Source organism: Arvicanthis niloticus, chromosome 2 (genome assembly GCF_011762505.2).
Source record: "Arvicanthis niloticus isolate mArvNil1 chromosome 2, mArvNil1.pat.X, whole genome shotgun sequence".
Lineage (NCBI taxonomy): Eukaryota > Metazoa > Chordata > Mammalia > Rodentia > Muridae > Arvicanthis > Arvicanthis niloticus.
The window spans coordinates 83,898,888-83,922,974 of NC_047659.1; the positions used below are offsets into that span (position 1 = coordinate 83,898,888).

Sequence of the window (24,087 nt, forward strand, 5' to 3'; positions counted from 1 at the left end):
AACAGTAACATCAAAACCTACACAGAACAAACAAAAATCCAGCGAAATAAACCATACATCAGCAAGCACTCTTTCCTTTCATTTTCCTGTACCAAGTCCTCCATGCCAGAAGATACCAATATTAACTGTTTGTTGTACATTCCCACCACTGCCGGCAAAATCCCAAACACAACACACACACACACACACACACACACACACACACACACACACACCAACCACTTTTGTTTGTTTGTTTCTCGGTTAAAAACAGAGTCTCACTGTTTAGAATACTGTCCAGGCAGACCTTGGACCTCTTGGATGTTAGACATCCTTCCGTTTCAGCCTCCGGAATTCTGGGGTTACAAGCACGTGTTAAGCTCCCTGGCTTTTTAAGCAACGGCGGGCAAATCGTCTATATTCATTACTTTTAAAAAAAATTATGGCTTTTCTGGCTACAAATTTAGTATGCTACTATATTTTTGCCACTATAAGTAGTGCTGCAGTGATCATTTTGCAATATCTTGATTTTAGTTTTTAATTCTTTAAACTAGAGTCTTAATGAGACTTTTCAGTCTTTTAAAAATCTGGAAATACTCCGAGAAGGGATACCTTATTGTGCTATTATCCGCTACTCACCATATAAGAAAGAGCTGAATTTGTGATCCGGTCCCGAGTTTTAATCTTGGTTCGACCTCTAAAACAAAAGCCACCAGTTCATAAGAAAACCTTAACGTTCTTTTCGCTTTGCATAATATTGAATACCCATCATGCACTCTTTGCCGCCAATATTTTGAAATAGGGCGGGAGACCGGATGTAAAAAGTAGGAATCAAGAAAAAAAAATCTTAACTTCTTCCTTAGGATATAGGAGGTTGAAAATCCTGGAGCCCTTGTTTCTCCAGGATCTAGAAAACTATTGTCTCTGAAATGGGTGTGCAATTTGAAATTAAAGATTGGACTGCTATCAACAGTGAATGATACATTAACATTCAACCCACATCCATCCTTACTACCTAATCCCTAGCACTGCCTGGCACACAGTGGGCAATTCCATGGATCTTAATAACTTTGCAAGGTTGCTACTAGCTGGAACCCAAGGCCAAGCAAGACTTGCTCTACTATGCCCCCTTCTGGTCACCTGGAGATGACTGAAGAAATGGACTACATTTCCCAGCATGCCGCGGAGAGACTTCCGTCCAGACAGGAAGGATGTTGGCGCACAGGATTGAGACGGCGCACTCGGGGTAAACGCGGCTGGCGGTAAGCGGAAAGGTGTCTTCCTGTTGAGGGGCAGTCATGTTTCTCCAGTATTACCTCAACGAGCAGGGCGATCGCGTCTACACGCTGAAGGTAAGGGGAGGAAACAACTGTATATCAAAAGGACGAGAAATTTAGATGAGAGGAACGGTTGGAACCGGCTCTGCGCAGCCCAGTGAGTGGAGCCATGTCGGAGCCAAAACCTGGTAGATGGAGGCTGTGGCTTCTTGTTCTGACCATCGCGTCTCCCGACCTCAGGTTTCCCATTTTCTTGTCCCCTTCCTATCATACCATTCATATATTGAGATCATTTTTTTTTTCCTTGAGCAGAAATTCGACCCTACGGGACAACAGACTTGTTCTGCCCATCCTGCTCGGTTCTCCCCAGATGACAAATACTCAAGACACCGAATCACCATCAAGAAACGCTTCAAGGTGCTCATGACCCAGCAACCGCGTCCTGTCCTCTGAGGGCTCGTCAATCTCTTGTGCTGCTAGTCCCCGGGCCGATTATCAGCAACCAAACGCGCTGTAAGCCTTGAAGCCTTCCCATGCTGCTTGGAGTACTATCTCTCTCCCTAAGTGAATGAGTCTATACTGATGGGCCTCGACCGTAAAAGGAACAATCTTTTTTTTTTTTTTTTTCTTCATGTTTTGACCTAACTGCCAGGTTATTAAAGATACAATGATTTGAAAGTTCATTTTGTGTGTTGTTGGAGGAAAAGATGGGGGAAAGGTAATAAGTACCGTTGGTAGTACAAGGCCTCTTGAGATCTTTTTGGTTTTTCAAGACAGGGTTTCTCTGTGTAGTCCTGGCTGTCCTGGAACTCACTCTGTAGACCAGGCTGGCCTTGAACTAAGAAATCCGCCTGCCTCTGCCTCCCAAGAGCTGGGATTAAAGGCATCTGCCACCACTGCCCCGCATTCTTGAGAACTTTCTTAAGCCCTCATTGTAGCAATAGAACTGTGCCATCAGCAACAGGGTGTTGGGGAAGAAAGACTGTGAAAGACTCCTTACAAAGGTCAGCATTCGCTGGAAAAACTCTATTGTCTAATTGTGGCCCCTTTTAAAATACTCTGAATTCTTCAAAGATTTAAAAAAAATGTGTATTAGTATTTTTCTGACATTTATTTATACATATGTGTGCTAGTAACCACCAAGGCCACAAGAGGGGGTCAGATCCCTGGTGACTAGAGTTAGACAGTGATAGCCAGCTTTTATATGGCTGTTGGGGATAGAACACAGGTCCTCTGGGAGAGCACCCCTCTCTCCAGCCCCACCACTACATTTTGAGTTCTAGGATAATAAATGTGCCCAACCCTGGAAGTGTTCTCTCTTTTTCTTCTTAGTCGGAGTCTCTATGTAGAGCTGCCTTGGTTCTCAGGTCTAAACTGCCTCTGCCTTCCAGCACTACCTTAAAGGCGTGCACCAGCCCATGGAAGTTTCTTAACCAAGTCAGTGAGGTCTTGTCTGGTAGGAGGTGTGTCTTCTTGTTTTTTCAGTATTGAATACAATTCTGCCCTTCACTTGCAAAAATAAGTAAAATATTAGCATTGTTGGCATTATTCCATGCCACCAGCTGTGCAGACCAAAATGAAAATACTTCAGCCTGGAAGTAGTACTAGTAGTCAACATGGAGGAAAGGAAACTCATGGATGTAGCAAGGACTTAGAAGATCCCCTGGATAGTAACATCTGACACATGGCTTAGAGAGCTTGATTCTCAGTGTTCAGAGGCAGGAAGAGCTGTGACAGTGGGCTAGGAGGTTTATATAAGTGTATGCAAAAAAGACTGGTATGTGTCAGAGCAAAAATTGTACAAAATGTCTTTGTAAAGTCTGAAGTCTGAATGACCAGCAAGGCTGCCTTAGAAAGTAGATTGCTTAGGAGATGGATTTCTTCAAGTACAATTATAAGTTTTAATCAAGAGCCATAGGCTATAAAAAAAAAAAAATCCATGCTGTGCATGGTGGCTCATATCTAATCCTAGCATAGAGAGAATGAAGTAGAAGGATCCCTATGAGTTCCAGGCCAGTCAGGGTTATGTACTTAGTTCTTGTATCAGAAAACTAAAAGGAAGCTGAGGTTGTACATAGTAGGTCAAGTGCTTTCTAACATGCACAAAGCCATACAGAAGATTGGGTTTAGTCACCCTATTCCAGCACTTGTGACGTGAAGGCAGGTCAGAAGTTGAAAGTTATCCTCTGCTATCTAAAGTTTGAGGATATCCTGTGCAACGTGTGTGAACTCATGTCTCACTTTGTCTCTAAAGAGCAAAAGAGGTATTTTGGCCAGCAAAGGTGCTTCGACAAGTCTGCAGACCTGGGTTCAGGTTCAGTTCCTGGGACCCACAAATAGAAGTACTCATGTATATGTACACTCGAAAAAAATATGTGAGTGTAAAAAAACAAACAAACAAACATAACCAGTTTTTTAACTGTGCCCTCACACTCACTGATGATAGAATCTAGGGCTTTGAATCTGTCAAATACTCAAAGATTAGATACAGTTTTACATTTTAATAGCTTTCCTTTTATTCCCAGGCTATTAGACTAGGAATTGTCATTTAATCAAAGGGATTTTTCCAGACTAGGAATTAAGGCAGCTTTCATCCATGTCTTTTAAATTTTTTTAAAAAAATATAAATCTTTTATATGTATTTAAGTGCAGTGCCAGCAGATCGCCTAGACCTGGAATTACAGGCAGTTAAGAGCTACTTGTGAGAACTGGGAACTAGGAAACTAGGGTTTCCTTCAGAGCAGTAAATGCTCTTAACCACTAAGGGTCACTCTAGCCTCCTGATTCATTAAGTATGCAGATTTAACTATTTGCACCTAGGAGAAACCAAGGACTCAGGAAAGGCTCCAGTGAGCGCATTTTGGTCAAACTTTGAGAAAGTTTTCAAGCAAACATGTTGAATTGAAGTTATTAGACACCTTGACGAATTAAACACTAAACTTTCTAGTGTTTTAGTAAAGTAGGTCAAACCCTGGAAATGGTGCAGAACAGATACCCCAATGTCTTTTCTATGTCTGTATATTTCTCTTTAATGGAAATTTAAGCCTGGCTTGTAATTTCAAAAGGATAGGAACAAGAAGGTGGAAAGTAGCCCACGATGAAGATGAAGATGAAGTCTTTTAGAAAAGACAACTGCAATTTTTGAGAGGTCACATCTAAGGTAAATAGATACAGTTATGGGAGGTTTGGGTGCCATAAAGTTAAGGTTTCCAGAGAATTTTTAATTAGAGATGATCCTTGCGGTTCCAGGGTATAGTGACTGCCTTTACGCAGCTACGAGCAGCACAAATGACATAGAAGAGTAGCTCGCCACATGCGTTCAAGCCCTGGGGCGGACTACATTTCCCGTCGTGCTCTATGTGAAAGTCGCCAGTCCGCGCAGGCGCGCTGCCCTGTCTCCGCTCTGCATACTCCGGGCGGGGCTGTTGGTGCCCACCCGCGGGACGGCACCGCCCTCTAGCTCCCCAGACGTCTCTAGACGGTTAACCTCGAATGAGGAACGAGCGGGGCGGGAAGGGGAGGGCTGCGGCGGCGCGGGCACAGCCCGCCGCGCCCGGGGCGGGGGGCGGCGAGGTCACGTAACGGCTTCGGGCGTCTGCCGGGGAGGGGGCCTACAGCGCGCCGCGGCTCCGAAACGGTTAGCGGCTAGTAAACAACAGCTGCGCGCGCACCCGCATCAGCTGGCGCGAGCTCCCGCACCTGCGACCTCCTCCTCCTTAGCTGGGACCAGCCTGCCTGGCTGTCTTCTCGGCCGAGACCCAAGGAAAGCCAGCGGAAGGCTACCCGCGCCGGGCCCGGGAGGAAAGCGCGTCCTGTCACACGCAGTGCAAACACGGCGAGCGGTCGTGGGCTCGAGGGACTCGCGACGACCAGCCGCGACCCTGCTGCGGGAGCTACCCTGATCCGCTAGCCGCCGCCTCCTCCAGCTCCTTTGCCAGGACGAGACCTCTGGGAGGCAGGAATCCGCTCTGTCTCGGCATCCTGTCGCTGCTCTCCTCTTTCTCCATCCTGTAGTGTGGGGGTATTTTCCCGTTATGCATGCGCATCTCTCCCACCAGACCCAAGTGGATTATCGACCTCAAAAACATCGGGTGGCTCAGCACACACCTCCTCCCAGCCAGACCTGTGGGGTATTCACCTGATACACAACAGGTGGCTGGTGCACACCTTTGCGCAATCTGATCCACTCTATACGCCTGATAAGGGTGGGCCTGCATGCTCAGTCCTCAGCTAGAACCGTGGGACACTCGGCAGATAAAGGACTAACTACCTCATCCGGACCCTGGGGGTTGAGCAGAGGGAGGCGTCACCAGCTGCTGTGAGATCATGGCTCGGAGCCCTCAGCCCTGGACCAGGGGAGATAGCTAGGATTCTGAAGGAACCAAGTTACACAGCATAAGCATCGTTTTGTTCTCATTTTGTTTCTCAAAAAATATTTTTCAGTTACTGGTGGTGCACTTTATAAAACAGTTGGCTTGAATTCTAAGTAGAAGGATTTTTAATTGGGCCTTTGTGGGATGTAAATCAAGGTAATTGAGTTCTTTTTTTTTTTTTTCTTCTATTTTTGCAATCAAAAGTAGCTAGTGTAGGAGGAAGAGGTTTTGTGAGCTTTTCCTTTTTTCTTTGTCAAAAAGGAAAGGAAAAAAAATGCATCCTCCAGAAGCCACCACCAAAATATCTTCAGTTCGGTTCATGGTGACACCAACAAAGATTGATGACATTCCAGGTTTGTCAGACACCAGCCCGGACCTCAGTTCTCGATCTAGTTCTCGAGTAAGATTTAGCTCCCGAGAAAGTGTGCCAGAAACAAGCCGTAGTGAGCCTATGAGTGAACTGTCTGGGGCCACCACTTCTCTGGCAACTGTTGCCCTAGATCCTTCCAGTGACCGGACTTCTAACCCCCAGGATGTTACCGAGGGTAAGTAGAGACTCGGAGAACAGGATGTTTCAACCCCTGGGTGTCCATGCTGGGTAACTACCCAATTCCATTTTATAATAATCACCTGGACTTAAGGCCCCTGTGATGCTTACGAGTGTGGGAATAATAGCGGCAGTTAGTAGGTCACTGCAGTAGTCTTTTGGCTTGGGAAGGTAGCTGGCAAGAGGGCAAGGAAATGTATATTTTGATTTCCTCATTTTTGTCTTATAACTAAAGTGACTGTTTTTGGTAAAAGATATATAACAGAAAATTAAATCGCTTACAAAACAAAACAAAAATCCTAGACTAAAATTTTAATGGGCTGGATATGTGCTTTTTAGAGAGCTTTGACTCCAAAATCAGCACTTAAGGCAGGTTGCAAGGAGTAGTTACTTGTGTCTTAGTGGCTTCTTTTGAAGACTTAGTTGGGCATCATAAAATTATTTTTTGAAATTTATGTTTTTATAGAATATTTGAAGTAACTGAATTCACTCAAGGAGATGTTATTCTCTTGAACGAATGGAATTTGCAAGAGGGGTTTTTTTTTTTTTATTTATTTCTTTCTTTATTACTTTTTTTTTTTTTTTTTTTTTTTTTTTTTGGTTTTTCGAGACAGGGTTTCTCTGTGTAGTCCTGGCTGTCCTGGAACTCACTTTGTAGACCAGGCTGGCCTCGAACTCAGAAATCGGCGTGCCTCTGCCTCCCAAGTGCTGGGATTAAAGGCGTGCGCCACCACCGCCGGGCGCAAGAGGGGTTTCTAGTGCCAGATTCCCACATAATTTCCTTTCTGAGCTTTAAATAACTATTTTGTATATTGTTAATTGGGTTTCTGTAGTCAGGACATACAGAAACCACTTCTGTTCCTATTGACCACTTTCCAGACTCGACCTTGAACTGACCAGACTGACTTGTATTAGAAGTTTTCATTTGATTTAGTGGACAGAGGTGGTGCAAAGAGAAAAGTTAATTTTTTTTCGGACTCAATTAAAAAGTTTGAGAATTGCCACTTAGTTTTTATGCCACATTCTGACCAGCATATATATATATATATATATATATATATATATATATATATATATATATATTAGTTTTTCCTTAAGACTCTTAAAGAGTTTTAAAATTTCTACACAAGTTTGAAAATACGGCCTTAGCCACTGACTTGTTAAAGCAAGGCTGACTTACCGTTTCCGGTCTCAGGAAATACTGTTCCTCCTGACCTTAAGTGCTCCGGAAGCCAGAATAGTTTTAGTTCCTCAAATTTGTTTGTTTTTAATGTCTTGAGAAAGGTAGACTTGGTAAAGCTTATAGTTCCAGAATTTACTAATCTTCAGCTAGTCATATTTCTTTTATAGCAGTAGTATGTGTTAATATCTGGTCTAATCGCTTTCCATTGTTTAATAAACCTTACACTGGATTATATACACTGTGTTAAAATTAAGATATGAAATAAAAAATCATAACTTTCTTTTCTTCCATTATCTATCTATCTATCTATCTATCTATCTATCTATTTTTATGACAGGATCTCAAGTAGCTCAGGCTGACGTTAAATTTTCTATGTGGTCAAGGATGAGCTTGAACCTGCCTCTACCTCCCAAGTGTTGGGATTGAAGGCCTTCTCAACCACACCCAGTTTTATGTGCTGCTGTGGATGGAACTCAAGGCCTCTTGCATGCTAGGCAGGCACCAAATTACTTACAAATTATAGTTTTAATCTTTAATTCATCACACTACATTTGAATTGTTAAAACATGCCAATTAAAAACTACAATGTAGCCGGGCAGTGGTGGCGCAAGCCTTTAATCCCAGCGCTTGGGAGGCAGAGGCAGGCAGATTTCTGAGTGTGAGACCAGCCTGATCTATAGAGTGAGTTCCAGGACAGCCAGGGCTACACAGAGAAACCCTGTGTTCTCTTTTGTTTTGTCTCGAAAAACAAAACAAAACAACAACAACAAAAAAACTACAATGTACATAAGTCCCTTCAAGGAGTACTGATACCTTTTTATTCAGTCCTATAATCCAGTCAACTTGAACAGGTCATATATCCTTATGTCCCTACTCAAGACTATAACTACAATGTCTACATCACTTTATTGTGTTTATTTACAAATCATATTTCTCAACCAGACTATAAAGTTCTAGAGGACAGGGCCACAAAAGATATGGTGAAGCACCTGAGGTGATGGCACACTCCATTAATCTCAGCACTTGGGAGGCAGAGGCAGGTGATCTGTGAGTTCAAGGCCAGCCGTGTGTGTGTGTATGTATGTATGTGTGTATGAATATGATAAAGGAGATGAAAGGCAACTACTGAAGCAGAGAAGCAAAAGAAGCAGGTTGCGTGTGTGTGATGTATAATGAGAGAATTGTTTTAAATGTTTCTATCCTAGTGCCATTTTTTGACATTCTAACTTATTTAGATTAATATTAAAAAACAAAAAACCTCTCCAGCTGGCTCAGGTATGAAAACAGTGCTGACTATAGCTCACATGGAAGAATGACTAATGCTACATACATGGAAAACACTTTCATGTCATTTGAAAGGTGATCCAATGTGCACCAAGTGCTTAGGGCACATCTAGCTTTTTAAGAGAATGTTAGAGGATGTTATAGAATATTTACCTACATTTGGAATCACTACATTTCTTGTGGAAGTTATCCTACCCAGTTGCTCTCCCAGTTCTGTGATGTTGTATAAGTAGGTTTCATCCAATCCCAAGCCCTTTTCATAAAACAGTGGTTTTAAAATAACAATCACTTTTTGTTTGTTTTTTACTACAAAGACCCACTTTGTAGTCCTAGCTGGACTAGAACTTGCTACAAAAGCCATGTTGGACTTGAATTTACAGAGCTGTCTGCCTCTGCCTCCTGAGTGTTAGTATTAAAAGGGTATACCTTCATTCTCAGCCTCACCAAGCAGTAAAAAATAAATAATTAATTAAATAAATAAATAAATAAATAATTCTTTTTTTTTCAAATAATTTTCTTTGTTTCCTCAAAGCCAGAACAAATGAATCTCATTGTATACACCCTTTTCTTAGATATCCTATTAATACTTATTGACCACCTCTCATGTTTTACTTGGCTTAGTTTTGTGACATTATATAAGGAAGTAAAAAGACATTTTGTTGTCACATATCTAAGACATTTCTGTGAGTCTGTCTGTGTGTGTAAATATTGGCATGGGTCTGTGGAGGCTAGTGATTGTCTTCCTCAGTCACTCTACACTTTACTTTTTAAAGCAGGGTCTTTCACTGAACCTGGAGTTCATCTGTTCATGGGGCCAGCTGGGTAGCCAACAAGCACCAAAGATCATCACCTTGTCCCTCCCTCCACAGTGTTGATATAATAGGTACACAGTGCTACACCAACTTTTTACATGTGCACTGGGGAATCCAAGCTCCAGTGCTCATTGTCCGTGTTTGGCGAGCTCGTTAGGACTGCTCTGTCTCCCTGCCTTTCCAAAAGGGTGTGGATTAAGGCTATAATTGTTTGTTCCTCCTCCTCCTCCTCTCCTTCCTCCTCTCCTTCCTCCTCTTATTCCTCCTCTTCCTCCTCCCCTTCCTCTTCCTCCTCCTCTTCATACTCCATGTTAGCATTAACATTTACAGCATTCTGCCTTCTCCTTTATTTATGAAATACCCTCTTAAGTACCTTGGTCCCTAAAGCTAGTAGAATTCCAAGATCAAGTCATAGAAGTGAGATGTGTGGACCATAATTGATGAATTGACAAAAGAAAAATTATACTTGGTACAGCTCATTTTAAAACCTGATCGTATATTAATATTACTGTGTATCACAAAAGCAATCAGCCAAATTCAAAATATGGGAAATTGTATTTAATGAGTTACATTCTTCAAAACATGAATGGCACAGGTTAGAAGGAAAGTGATTTATAGATTAAAAAGAGCTGTGTCAATTAAATGCAGTGTTTAGGTTTGGTTTAGCTCTTACAGTGGCCAGAAGGACTATAAAAAGACACTTGTGAGATAATGGGAACTGGGTAGATAGTGTGTATCTGTAGTTCCAGTACTCAAGATAACAGGATAGAGAGGGATTAGTTATACCTACAAACAGGCCTCCAGCCTAGACAGCATAGTGAGACACTGCCTCAAAAACAAATGAAAGTCACAACAATTGAGGGAATTTGAAATACATGGTATTAAAAAACATTAATGAATTACTCATTTTCTTAGATCTCCTTATGATATTGTCATGAGAAGCCCTCAGGTAAAGATAACCTGTTGGAGTATTTACAGGTGAGATGAAATGTTCTGGGTTTCTCCTTCCCACCTACACACCTTCACACACATACACACACACACAAGAGAAAAAAAGAAAAGCTTGAAAAACAGTTTTTATTTACTGTTGTTAAAAAGTACATGAAAAACCATTTTATTATTTTCTCAGCTTTTATTCTATAAAGAAAAACTTTTCAAAGGTTGAGTTGCATGCTCAAGAGTCAGAGACAAGATCGTAAGTTCAGGACCTACCTAGGCATCATAGGCCCTTGTTAGAAAAAACAATGCTAGGGGTTACAGCTTCATGGTACAGAGTTTGCTGCATACTCACAGGCCTTTGGCTTGACCCAGGGCTACTTTCTTCCACACTCCCAAGAAAGGTTGAAATGTTAAGAGCTGGCTTTGTAGGCAGTATCTGCTGTTGAGGCAATCCTGGAATTCCGTGGATATGGATAAGTACCATTGATTGCTACAGTGATTCTGTCACCTTCTGATCCCCCATCATAGTGTTCTCTTTTATTCCTCACTAAGTCTTTCCTCGGTTAGCCCACATGGTTTACCTCTCATTGGCATGCTAATAGATTTAGAGTCTCATAATCTTTTTCTTTTTATTGAAAACAGATTCTTTTCTCATATAGTATATCCTGATGTCACCTTTACTAATGGAAAAGCATAAGGGGGTGAGGATAGTTCTAGAGGTCTAGAGCCTTACAAAAGTCATGCTTTTTGTTTTAATAAGGGCAGTGCTGTTTCAGGCAGCCTATAACGACCTATGAGGACATTACAGTGTTGTTATTTAAGGCAACTTGTAATGACCTGTCAGGATAACATTACCCTATATGCTTTTTAATCATGGATGGTTTCCCGTTTGTTCTTGGTGACTAATAAACATTTTTGGACCACCAAGAACGTTGCACAAATTTTAACAAGGTACTACCTTCATGCTCTGAGCAATAATGGCTGTAAGCATATGGCTTCACTGGAGAAGAGCAAGCTGGCATTCAGTCCTTGCACTCTTGGCCTGATGCACAGTCTACCCTTGACAGACTTGTTAACTGAGAATAAATCAACTTATGTGCACATTAGTTTTGGCATTAGATTTTGAATAGTATGTATCTTTTCATAGTAGATAGGAAATTTGAAATGTTCACTATTGGAATTACAAAAGCATTTCTGTTAAATATTAAAACAAAATATTGTTTTAATTGGGTTTAATAAGTTTTACAGATGAATAGGAAAACAAGGTATTTCTATTAACACTCTCTGACTAGTGCTTTAATGTGTTGTATAGAATCTTTTTGGTTTGGTTTGGTTTGGATTTTAATTTGTTTTTAGAGACAGGATTTTTTTGTGTAGATCTGACCGCCCTTGAAATCACTCTGTAGACCAAGATGGCCTCAAACTTGGAGACTGGCCTGCCTCTGCCTCTAAGGTGTTGTTACTAATGGTGTTTGTCATCACCACCAGCACCTTAATTACATATGAAGGCAAAACCACATAACATATAATGACTCATGTAGTACATACATGAGACATTTTGCCTGAGCAATAGTTCAATGGTTGGTTAGTAAGGAATATTTTCTTACTTCTGAGGTATACCTTTGTCTTGTTTTAACATTTATTGTTTTCAGAACATTTTATTCCTGCTGCCCTTGAATATCTGTATATGAGTGTGTGTATGAATGACCACACATGTGAACATGTGTGTGTTGTTAAGAGACTGAGCCCAGGGTCTGTTGCCTTGCTAACAATGGCCTGCCATGTTCTGTCACTGAGTCTCCAGCCATATATTTAAATTTTGTTGTTGTACTAAAGGTTGGTCTCTGGGCAACTTTTATAGGTTCACTTCGTCTCAAATTCCTTAATATTCTACCTCTATTACCTAAGTGCATATTTTATTTTTGAAGTGGGATGCATGTGCAAGTGTGTGCATGCATGTTTGTGTGCTTATATACATGAGGCCAGAATCTTAGGTGTCATCTCTGCAGCTACCCATCTTACTTTTGCGATAGGGTCTCTCACTGATATTTGGTGCTCACTAATCAAGATAGGCTGGCTAGATCTCTTTATTTGCCAGCAGGTTCTTTACTCTCTGAGCTGTCATGCCAATTTTTAAGCTCTTTCTAAGTCAGTAGTGAAACTTAATTTACAAGGTTTCATAATCAAGTCAGAATAAATAATCTCATAGACTGATAAGATGGTTCAGTGGCTAAAGACACCTGCCACCAAACCTGATGACCTGAGTTCAGTCTCAGGACCCACATGATGGAAAGAAAAAACCAGTTCCTAAAAACTTATTTATTATGTCTTCCACCAGCATGTGTACATGCGTGCGCGCGCACACACACACACACACACACACACACACACTCCAAATATGTAGTAAATCTGAGAACTATACCAAATTTAAAATGTTGAAATTTTTTCCATAGAGTAACTAACAAGATGGAAGCTTTGAAATGTGCAGTATTTAGGACTGGAGAGCTGGCATAACACACTGTTCTTGCAGAAGGCCTCAATGGAGTGTGAGTCTCAGCACTTACTCTAGGCATCTCACAGCAGCCTGTATCTCCAGCTTCAGGGGACCGATGTCTCCTCCAAGGGCACTGCTGTTCATTCACCTGCACACACAGTCCTACCCACATGTAAATACAATTAAAAATAGATTTTTTAAAATGTGTGGTTTTTAGAATTAAAAAGCTAAAAACTAGAAAAAAAAGCAATATTAAGTCATAAGTGGCAGGTATTTGGGGTTTTTTGTTTTTTATATTTAGTTTAGTTTTTCTTTTGGTATTTTATTTTTGTGAGTATAAGTGTGCACCATGAGGCACATGCAGAGGTTGAAGACAAGTTTGGAGAGATGATTCTCTTCCAGCATGTAAGTCCTAGAGACTGAACCCAGGTAGTTGGGCTTTGAAACGAATGCCTGTGACCTTTGTCACCTCACTGACCCCTTATGTTTACTTTTTACTCCTAATTTTAGTCTTTTGTATTTAAGGTCTCTCTTTAGTCAGGAGCTAGCCTCATTCCAGCCTCTATATTCCTTACCTAATTTATCAGTGGCAGCTTTTGCTTTGCTGTTTATTGCTGAATTTGATAAACCTTGGTATGTTTCTAGTGACCTTGAAAAGTCTATACACAAAAGCCAGTTGATAGCACTTATCTGTTTGCTTTCATAATCATTTAGTACATTTAAGATTTTTGACTAAATGGCATTTGAGTTTCTTCCAGCTTACCAGTTAGGTTTGCCTTCACTTTGTTGAAAAGCTCTTCATTTTACATATTGTTGGTTAAAGAAAAAAGAAAACAGTATTAAATAAAAACCTGGCCATACACATGTACTTTTGTACACATGTGCATGTATTTATTACATGTAGTCACCTAAGGAGTAACTACAGTTAGAAGTACAGGAAGTTACAACACAGATTAAACTTTTTAAAAAATATTTATGTATGTATTTATTTTATGTATGTGAGTACACTGTCGTTGTCTTCAGACACACCAAAAGAGGGCATCAGGTTCTATTGCAGATGGTTGTGAGCCACCATGTGGTTGCTGGGAATTCAGGTCCTCTGGAAGAGCAGTCAGTGCTCTTAACTGCTGAGCCATCTCTCCAGCCCTAAACTTTTTTTTTCTAAGATTTATTTATTTTATGTATGTGAGTGCTCTATCTGTATGTGCACCTGCTGCCAGAAGAGAAACTGATTATAGTTGGAATTTGTTTTGCTTTGAGATTATTTGCATTTATTACCTTAAACATATAAATAATGCTTATTTTCATTATTGAAAATATGAAAAGTGTCTAGTTACGTCCTAAGATGCATACAAAGGACTTACGATTGATTTCTTCCCTAGGTTAGCAGTGTGCTCTATTCCACTTAAGGGACTAAGCACAGGCAGGAGCTAGGATTCCTGCTCTTCTGTATAAATAATGTTCTTTCCCTTCCTTAAAAAATAAAAAGATTTGATATTTTTTCACCATAGATTTTTGTTTGTTTTGTTTTGTTTTGTTTTGTTTTTTTCCTGTGCTAAGATAAACTTTTTCTTGTCTAAGAAAAAAATCTGAGGCATTAGATAAGTAGACTGGCCAAATTTATGGTAATCATTGAAAAGTAGTGATTGAGCCGAGGAGTACTGTGTGATTCCAATAAGTAGTGTTTATGTCTTACATAAGTTGACCCTGATAGAATGTTTATTAAATTTTAATTATATAGTAATATATTAGATGCATGAAATAAATACACTGGGACATTATTTTGCCTGACATTCAGAGGAAAGCTACAAACAGAAGACAATACAATTACATGTTCTCTGGATTGCTAGAGTCCATGTTTCTTAAAGAAAATTCAGCCTAAAATATGTATGTGTGCTCAGATTAGTGCAGTGTAGTACTGCTGAGTTATTGCATACTTTACACTAGTCTAGCAGTAAAGTTAGTAAATATTCATGTTTTGAGCCAACTCTTAGTAAAGTCTCGTATCTTTTTTCTTTATTATTTATTTTATTTATTTATTTTTAAGACAGGTTTGTGTGTGTGTGTGTGTGTGTGTGTGTGTGTGTGTGTAGCCTTAACTGGTGTAGAACTAGCTCTGTAGATCAGGCAGAGTCCTACTTGCCCCTGCGTCTGGAGTGCTGAAAGTAAAGGTGTGTGACACTTCTGCCTGGCTTCTTTATGTATCTTTTAATTTTTTTTTTTTTTTTTGAGGCAGTCTTGCTGCTGTTTAGCCCAGTTGGCCTTGAGTGTGGATCTTCCCCCTTTAACCTTCTGAGTTCCTGGATACCAGGCGTTCATCCCCACCATGTCTGGCTCAGGAAATCTCTTCATAAATGGACTTTTGGAGAGGGGCAGAAACAAAGCAGTGATTCATAAAGTTATTTTTTCTTTGAAGTAAAAATTAAATTAATGAGGATGGTCCTGAACTGAGGAAGCCACTCAGTGATAGACTGCTAACATAGCATATGCAAGGCCCTGGGGTCAACAGTTGGCACCACAGAAAAACTATTGCTTGGTTAATCAATTATTTTGTTAACAAGGACAGTTTCTTTGGGACTTTATTTTCATCGTGTTTTCCTTATGTTTTAGGACTGTGTTTATAGTTTTGACAGTACGTTCCATAGTGTCATGTTCATATACTATAGACTTTTCATTAGTAGAGATGCATTGTTAACCTGCCAATCACTTAATAACAGAAAAATGAAATGTGTGGAAGGTATATTGAACTGTAATGAGGAACTGAGTTGTTGTTTGTATTCTTAGCTACCAGTGCTGCCTCCTTGGTTGGTGATTCTTGGATCCAACTCACACCTAAGCTCAGTGACATTAGACCAAGGGGACAGCAGCCCTGTACAGGAAGTTACAACACAGACTAAACTCTTTTGTTTTTATAAGATTGATTTATTTTATGTATGTATGCACCCCTGCATACCAGAAGAGAACATCAGATCACATTATAGATGGTTTTGAGCTACCATGTGGTTGCTAGGAATTGAACTCAGAACCACTGGAATAGCAACTAGTATTCTTAACTACTGAGCCATCTCTCCAACCTCATGGATTAAACTGTTAACAGACAACTTTAAGAGCCAAACACTTAGTTTCCAGAGGCACTTAGTAATACCCCATTTAACGTTTGGACACTGTTGCCAGAGATGACTTAGCCATCACATCCTATTACATCCCTCCAGTGAACACTCAGAGCTTTGGGCCCCTAAAGAAGTAACAGATCTGAGCAGAGCGGTGGGATGTTATGCTCTCCTGGTTCTTGTTTGCTTGTGTATTATACTCATAGTTGGATAGTTCATTGGCTAACAAGACTGCCCTCCTTGCAGGACTGGGGACAGTGTCTTGCATTGTTTCATTCCCATTTCTGGTACCTACTGGACACTGTAAAAGTATAGAGTAAATGCATGATTCTTTGAGAGTCTTGAGGCCTCAATCAGAGGACTCTGCCTTTTGTCCTCTACAACAGTATGAATCTACCAGGAAGGAATGTCTCATCTTTTATCTTTAAGACTTTCAGCCCTAAAATTTATTAAATATTAACCACTACAACCATTTTATAGAAATCTGTTTTCATAGTTTTAAATAGTATGTTCTTGGTGTCCTTGTTACCTGGTCTTCACAAAAGTAATTCACTCATCCTTTCTGTACTTGTATGCTACATGAGATAAAACTTAGAATTTTAAGTCATTTAAATTGAAAATTGGTTTAGATTTTTAATTTTATGTGTATGAGTGTTTCACCTACATGTATGTATGAGCACTGCATGCATACCTAGAGCCTTGAGAGGTCAGAAGAAGCACTGGATCCCCTGGTACTGGACGTATAGACGGCTGTGTGCTACCATATGGCTGCTGGAGTTGAATTCAGTTCAACGGCTAGAATAAGTGCTCTTAACCATTGAGCCATCTCCCCAGCCCATTAGTTTGATATTTTAAACTATTATTTAGTCTCTCCATAGCAAATAGATAAAAGGTTTGCTGAATATGATAAATAGGGACGGTGTAGGCACATCTTTTACTGGAGAATGAGAGTATACTTAGCAAACTCTAGCAATAACAGTAACTCTAAATTTAAGTAGTGAACTGCTCATTATCTTCTGTGAGATGTTTACAACATTCTGTAAAACAGCCATTCGGAGTGTAGTATGCAGACAGTGCTGGGTCATATTGTCTATGAGGAAGGTAAGAAATTGAAATTTTAGAAGTTGCATAGTAGCTTAATAGAGCAATCTTATATCTGCTGAGTTTCATGATTTAAAAACTTGGGATTTATTTGGTATATCTTCATCTCATTTATTTCATTAATTCACTTTATATTTATTATTAATTATCATGCTTTTTTTTTGTTTGTTTTGTTTTTTGAGACAGGGGACAGGGTTTCTCTGTGTAGTCCCGGCTGTCCTGGAACTCACTTTGTAGACCAGGCTGGCCTCGAACTCAGAAATCCGCCTGCCTCTGCCTCCCAAGTGCTGGGATTAAAGGCGTGCGCCACCATCGCCCGGCTATCATGCAATTATTAACATGTAATGAATTGGATATTTAAAAAATTCTGCTTGGCATGGTTGCACACTCCTGAGAAGGTGGAGGCAGGATGATCAGGGCTTTAAGGCCAGTCTCCATTCCATAATGAGTCTGAAGCTGGGCTGGGCCAGGCTGGGCCATATGAGACCATGTCTCATTAACTAGAAAAAAAAATTCACCAGAAATAGTTTCCAAAACACTTTTCTAAAACACTATTCTAAAACAGCAGTTAATTATCTTTCATATTTGTGCCTGACCCTCCAAATGACACCACACTCAATGTAGAGATTGAGTAGTTTCTCTACCATTGGTTCTAAATAGGAGTCTGAAATAGGTTTTTCTTTCATGCAACTATTACCTAAGAATCACTGCTCTAGAGCTGGGAAAATGACTGTGTATGAGAGTGCTTACTGTATAAGCATGGGGGTCTGAGTTCAAATCCCAACACCCACATAAAGGCCTACTATGTCTGTATGTGTCTGTAGTCCCAGCATTGGGAGATGGCAACTGGTAGATTTGGGGCTCACCGTCTAGTCTGCTTTTCCAAATTCAGTGAACTTCAAGTTCTATGAAAGACCTTGTCTCAAGAGAATAAGGCAGAAAGACATAATAGAACACTTGATTTCATTTTCTGACTTACACATACACATATGAACACACTTCACCACACACACACACACACACACACACAAGATCTCTGTTCAAAAATTAACATAGGTTTCTTTACAAGATAAGTTTTATACTTTATAAATTCTTTAGTTCAGACATTTTAAATAAATGATGGGTGGAGGAACTCATGAGGGTCTATGCCTAACTGAGAAGTTATTGGTAGCTAACAGCTGCTGGAGAAGTGAATGAGGGGACATTTTTCTTCAGTGGTGTAACCACTGCTAGGTAGCCTGTGCCCTGACTAACCCATACCATGCTCATGCAAGCAACACTAATTAACTTGAGTGGGTCACTTAAAAAAATACATGAAACTAGAAAGGGGATTTACTGGAAAGAAAGAATTAGGTGGGAGTGAGAGGAGAAAAAGAGGGTAAAGAAGGAATATTATCAAAATATGTTCTATACATTTTTAAAAGTTTCCCCGTAAATGAAAGTATAATTTTTAACTTATTTGAGTGCTGGCTAATGGTTACCATGATTTAGTAAAAATATCTACTTAAAGCTAGATGTGGTTGTGCAGGCCTTTAATCCCAGCACCAGGGAGGCAGCAGCAGATAGATCTTTGTGAGGCTTGGCCAGCCTGATCTATGTAGTGAGCTCGAGACCCTGTTTTAAAAACCAGAATCAGAAAGCCCACCGTAACTATTGTGAAAACAGTCATATGTTGGAACTCTTCAAGTACTTGCTGCTACCTTTGCTGTTTGTTTAAAATGCCATTTGAAGTAAAATGAATACTTTAGGTGTATAGCCATCTATTGGGCTTGATTTGAAGTGTCCACCTCAGGTACTTATATAGCTCCTTAACAGCAGAGAAAGTACTTTAAATACTGTGTAAAAACTGCAGGACTTTAGAAGTTCATGTGATTTGAATCTGTTTCAAGGCCAGAATTCACTGCACTTCACTGAGGATTCTCAGTGAGCACTATACTTTCATAAACCCTTATCCTGTGTGGTGTGTGGTCATATGTGTATAAGATAATGAGAGAATTCTGTGGACATGTATATGCAGATGAAGACTGCACAGTGTGGGCTCATGGTATCTGGTCTGTTGTATCTATGTTCTGTCTTTAAAATGTTTTTATTTTTATTGTGTATGTATTGCTATTTTGCCTGTATGTATGCCTATGTGCCATGTGTATACCTGGTGCCCATGGAGGTCAGAAGAGGGTAATGGATTCCCTTGGACTGGAATTACAGATGGTTGTGAGATTCCTTGTTGGTGTTAGGAATCAAAAATCCAGGTTCTCTGGAAGAACAGCCAGTGCTCTGAACAGCTGAGCCGTCTCTCCTGCTTCTGGGTCCAGTTTTTAAAGATAATATGCCTGAACCTTTGATCAAATTTAATTTTATATTTAATTTTAAAACTGAGTTCTATTTAAATTTAAATATACTACAAAATGTTTAACATATCTGCGGGATATTTTCAAGAGTGCACAAAATGGTACATATCATAGTTCATGTTTTAAGATACATAGAGCAGTTAAATATCGGGGGTTTTGCTTTCTGCCTACTAATAGTTTTTTTGTATCATAGACCCAACTTTCAAATATGTGTTAAAAGAAACTTAAAACTATTTCAAGGTGGGTATGATGCCTCTTATTTCTCTCACTAAGGAGGCTGAGGCAGGAGGATCATAAGATCCAGACAAGCTTAGGCTACTATCAAGACCCAGTCTCAAAATGAAGACATAAAACAAAAAAATGACAACAAAACCATTCAGCAATCAGATCATATGCCTCTAGGCTGGGTGTGGTAGCACACACCTTTGATTCCAGCACTTGGGAGGCAGAGCCATCTCTGTGAGTTTGAGGCTAGCCTGTGAGTTTGAACATACTCACAGAGGATCTCTGTAAATTTGAGGCTAGCCTGGTCTATGGAGTAAGTTCAGAACAGTCAGAACTACATAGTGAGACCCTGTCTCAAAAAAAAACAAAAACCAACCAACCAAACAAAACTAAAGATCATATGGCTCTAGGATATTCATATATAATATAACTGTTAGCTTCCAAAAACCAAGATAAAAATACATAAGATTTGACCAAAATTTGAGTATTTTTGCCATTGGAGAGAATAATTAAAATATCTTACAATTTGATAATTTTTGTGAAAATAATTTTCTACTAACTTGTCCTTGTTCCAGTCTTTTCACTATGTTTAACTCATCTTTATTTTTTATTTTTTTTAAATAAACGGCTTAAATCAGACAAAATACTAGTTATAATGAATTGTAAGTTCAACCAAAAAATACATACTTGCATGGGGTGGCATGGTAAGTTATGATTTAAAAATAATTACCCCAGATAGCCTTGTTCTTTTGAAGGATGATTGTTCTGTCAATTTAAAAATAGTTATAAATAAATGTTTTTTACTGAAACTAATTAGCAAAGAAAATGTGTCTACTTTGGGCCTAATCTAGACAACACTGTTGAAGGAGATGTTAAAAATGCTCCTTTGCATAAAGGCCGATGGCCTGGCCTGGTATCTTATTCATTTAAATGCTACACAGTTTTACAACATGACAGGGCAATATTTCAAACCGGTACAACAACTCTTTCAACATCCATAGCATTAAAATGAAGCTATCGAACCTCTGTGTGAAAAGGAGGGTAGCCCCACAGTGACTGCTGAGAGTCATCTTCCGTTGAACTTCCTAAGGTTTCATTAGGAAAATGTTCAAACATACAGAAAACTTGAAGGACTAATGCAGTGTCCACTCATAATTTTTATTTTGTAGGTTACTATACCTTTCCCCTTTACTAATCTATTTTTAAGCATTTTAAAGTTGTCAGAATCAAAATGCTTCACCCCCAGCAACACTGCTATGTGTTTCATTTGTGTTGTCTATAATGCATAATCTCTAATGTTGTGGTGTTGAATTTACCTGATTATTCCTATTCATTGTTGAGTAACAGTCCTCTGTCTAAATCTACTGAAGTGTTTGTCCTATTGATTTATAGATACTGGCCTGTTTCCTTTTGGGCCATTTGGATCATTGTGAAGAAAGCTGCTATATACATATTAGATTTTTTTTTTTGTAACTACATCTTTTAGTACTCTTGGTTAAAAATACCAAGAGGGTTTGCTGGGTCATATGATAAAAGTATGTTTTAGACTTATAATTCCCAGAACTTTCCCCAAGGTATTTATATGTGCTCTCCATTTTGTTCATTTTCATGTGTATCCCCCTGATGATCCCTGATGGGGAGTACCTTTTCAAATGTTTCTTAGCCATTTGTTTATTGTCCTTTGTCAGTTGTTTGTTTTAATCATAAGTCTTGTCTTTTTATTACTGAGTTTAAGAAATCTTTGTGTAGGGCTGGAGAGATGGCTCAGTGGTTAAGAGCACTGACTGTTCTTCTAGAGGTCCTCAGTTCAATTCCCAGCAGCCACATGGTGGTTCACAACCATCTGTATTGAGATCTGATGCCCTCTTCTGTGTCTGAGGACAGCTACAGTGTACTTGTATACATAAAATAAATAAATAATTATAAAAAAATCTTTGTGTAGATATATCCAAAGTTCTGCATTTCAAGGTAAATTGAGATACCGGTTCACTTTCCTACAAACTTGAATGTGTATTATTATTTAAAGCTTAGAATTTCTTCAAGCCTCCTTTTCTTTTGAAGTAGACTTTGTGTACAGTGAAATGCAAAGGGACGTTCCAAGTGAATTACTGAAGTTGACAAAAGCACACACCTAAGCCCTAGCAAGATCGCTGTCATCATCATTTCAGGAAGTTTTGCCATGTTGGAGCCCAGTTACTCTCCACTCCACCTTCTCAGAAGCAACCATTGTACTAATTAGAAGGGCCATTAGCATGAGTATAACAACAGTAGGTTATATTCTAACATTTTCATTCACATATATTTGATTCTGTCCTCCTCATTGCCCCCTTTCCTTCCCCCTCACTGGTACCCTGACTCTTCCTTCATCAGTAGTCCAGTCTTAAGTTTAAATTCCAAGTACAAGCTATAGTATAATAGTTGTTATTCTGAGCATAGCTTATTTTGCTTAGCGTGATGATTTCTGGTTGCACTCGTTTGTTTTTTTTTTAAACCCATGTTTTCTTTATCTATTTATTTGTTGTTAAACACCTAGACGGATTTCATCTGACTTTCCATGTCATAGACTACTTGTGTCTGTTTTAAAACCTTAAAGCACTGCAAACACATTCATGTTGTGTTTATCTATTGTTCATTTTTAATTTCTTGAATAGTAAATATACTTTGACTCTATATTTTTCTTGTGAATGAATATCTAAGGTATTTCCACTTTAGAGATGTCAGGAATACGAACTTTTCATGGAGCACAGTTCGACTGTTAGGAGTGCATGCTTGAGTGAAGTTGTTGAGTGCTAGGGCAGGTTTAGGCTATTTTCCATGGTTATCCCCATTAACAGCCCCAACCGCAGTGTTTGAGAGTCCTTTCATTCCTTTCATGCCACATTTAGTCTTATTAATTTTAGCTGTCTCAGTGGGACTATATTAGTACTTTATTGTGACAGTGCATTGCACTTTAAGTATCTGTTTATGATATCTTACCTTTATGTAATTACTTTTTGTTCACATCATATCTTAACATTACTTCACCTTCAGTGTTCTATGGCCTGCACTTCTATCTACAGTTCATCCTAGGAGAGAACTGTAAAACTGCTGACCACTGTGGTACAAAGCACTGAGTTGGTAAATAAATTACTCCTATCATAGAGTTTATTAACAGGACTTTGTCACATTCCTACTTGTTTAGTTTGGTGGACTTTTAGAGAGGAGGGTGAGAGAATAACATTTAGATTTAGTCTTTTTTTTAAGATTTATTTTTGAGTGGGTGTGTTTATGTCCGTATGCATTCACATGCATACAGGTATGTGTAAATGAGAACAGAGGTATCAGACTCCTTGGAACTAGAGTTAAAAGCAGTTGTAAGCTGCCTGGTGTAGATGCTGGGATTCGAACTTGAGTCCTCAAGAATGCCTAAAATCCCTAAGAATGTTCTCTTATCTGCTAAGTGGTCTCTCCAGCCTTTGGATCTAAGCTTATACACAGAAGCTATATACATGTTTGTAAACAGTGTTTCTGTCCACCAACTACAGAACACTAGCCACAGTTCTGCTCTTCATAAGACGAATGTGAAAAGCAGAGTCCAAGTAGAAAATGTACTGGTACCAAAAGTATTAATGAATGTTGAACTCTGAATATAAGAGTGAAATCTTTGACATATTGGTACTTTTAAGTTCCTTCAAATAAATCAGTGGAGTAGCTAAGTTATAAATACAGACAAAACACAAAAAACAAATGACAATTTATTTCAAAGAAAGAGATATTAAATAAGCCAAGTCAGGTGGTACATACCTTGATTTCCAGCACTGGAGAAACAGAGGCAGGTGGAGGTCCTATCTCAAAAGACACATATGGAGGATTGGGGGAGAAAAGGAGAGAGAGATGAAAATATTCTTTAAAAAAGACAAACACAGAGCTGGAGAGATGGCTCAGCGGTTAAGAGCACTGACTACTCTTCCAGAGGTCCTGAGTTCAATTCTGAGCAACCACATGGTGGCTCACAACCATCTGTAATGGGGTCTGATGCCCTCTTCTGGTGTGTCTGAAGAGAGCTATAGTGTACTCATATGCATAAAATAAGTAAATAAATCTTAAAAAAAAAAAAAGACAAACACAGACTTCTCTGGTGATAAATTTAACCTCTATAGCAGTCTTCTATTTAAACCTTGGTTGCACATTAAAACAATGTGAAGGGACTTTTAAAAGTCTTATGGTCCAGGCTCTATTGCCAAAGCAGTTAAATAGGAATATCTGAGATGGAACCAAAGCACCAGTATTTTAAAAGCTCCGAAGATGAGTGAACGCAAACCATGACTATTAGGAACACGTGAAGTAAACGTTAAGTACTTGTGAACTTTCTTTTAAATATAACTTGTGAACTTTCTTTTAAATATAGTCTACGGTGCCTACCATAAGGCTTTAGG

General features: G+C 39.3%; 2 protein-coding genes across 3 annotated transcripts in view; both read left to right on the forward strand.

Moving 5' to 3' along the window:
* The first annotated feature begins 1,200 nt into the window (after positions 1-1,200).
* Positions 1,201-1,939, forward strand: Nop10 (NOP10 ribonucleoprotein). The gene is made up of 2 exons (XM_034495675.2): positions 1,201-1,331; positions 1,569-1,939. Exons 1-2 carry the CDS (start codon positions 1,278-1,280, stop codon positions 1,707-1,709), a joined length of 195 nt encoding a protein of 64 aa, XP_034351566.1. The 5' UTR covers positions 1,201-1,277; the 3' UTR covers positions 1,710-1,939.
* Positions 1,940-5,003: 3,064 nt separating this feature from the next.
* Positions 5,004-24,087, forward strand: part of Slc12a6 (solute carrier family 12 member 6) — a 91,959-nt gene continuing 72,875 nt past the window's right edge. The window contains exon 1 of one of the 2 annotated variants that reach the window (XM_034496413.2): positions 5,004-6,174. In XM_034496413.2, the coding sequence (XP_034352304.1) occupies positions 5,904-6,174 (271 nt within the window). In that variant the 5' untranslated portion in view covers positions 5,004-5,903. The remainder of the gene's footprint in view (positions 6,175-24,087) is intronic. The other variant, XM_034496415.2, reaches the window with a different exon arrangement.

Excerpts from the sequence above, each read along its gene's own strand:
- Nop10 (XM_034495675.2), top strand. The coding sequence starts at position 1,278 with ATGTTTCTCCAGTATTACCTCAACGAGCAGGGCGATCGCGTCTACACG. Across the intron at positions 1,332-1,568 it reads ATCGCGTCTACACGCTGAAG|AAATTCGACCCTACGGGACA; the intron begins GTAAGGGGAGGA and ends TTCCTTGAGCAG.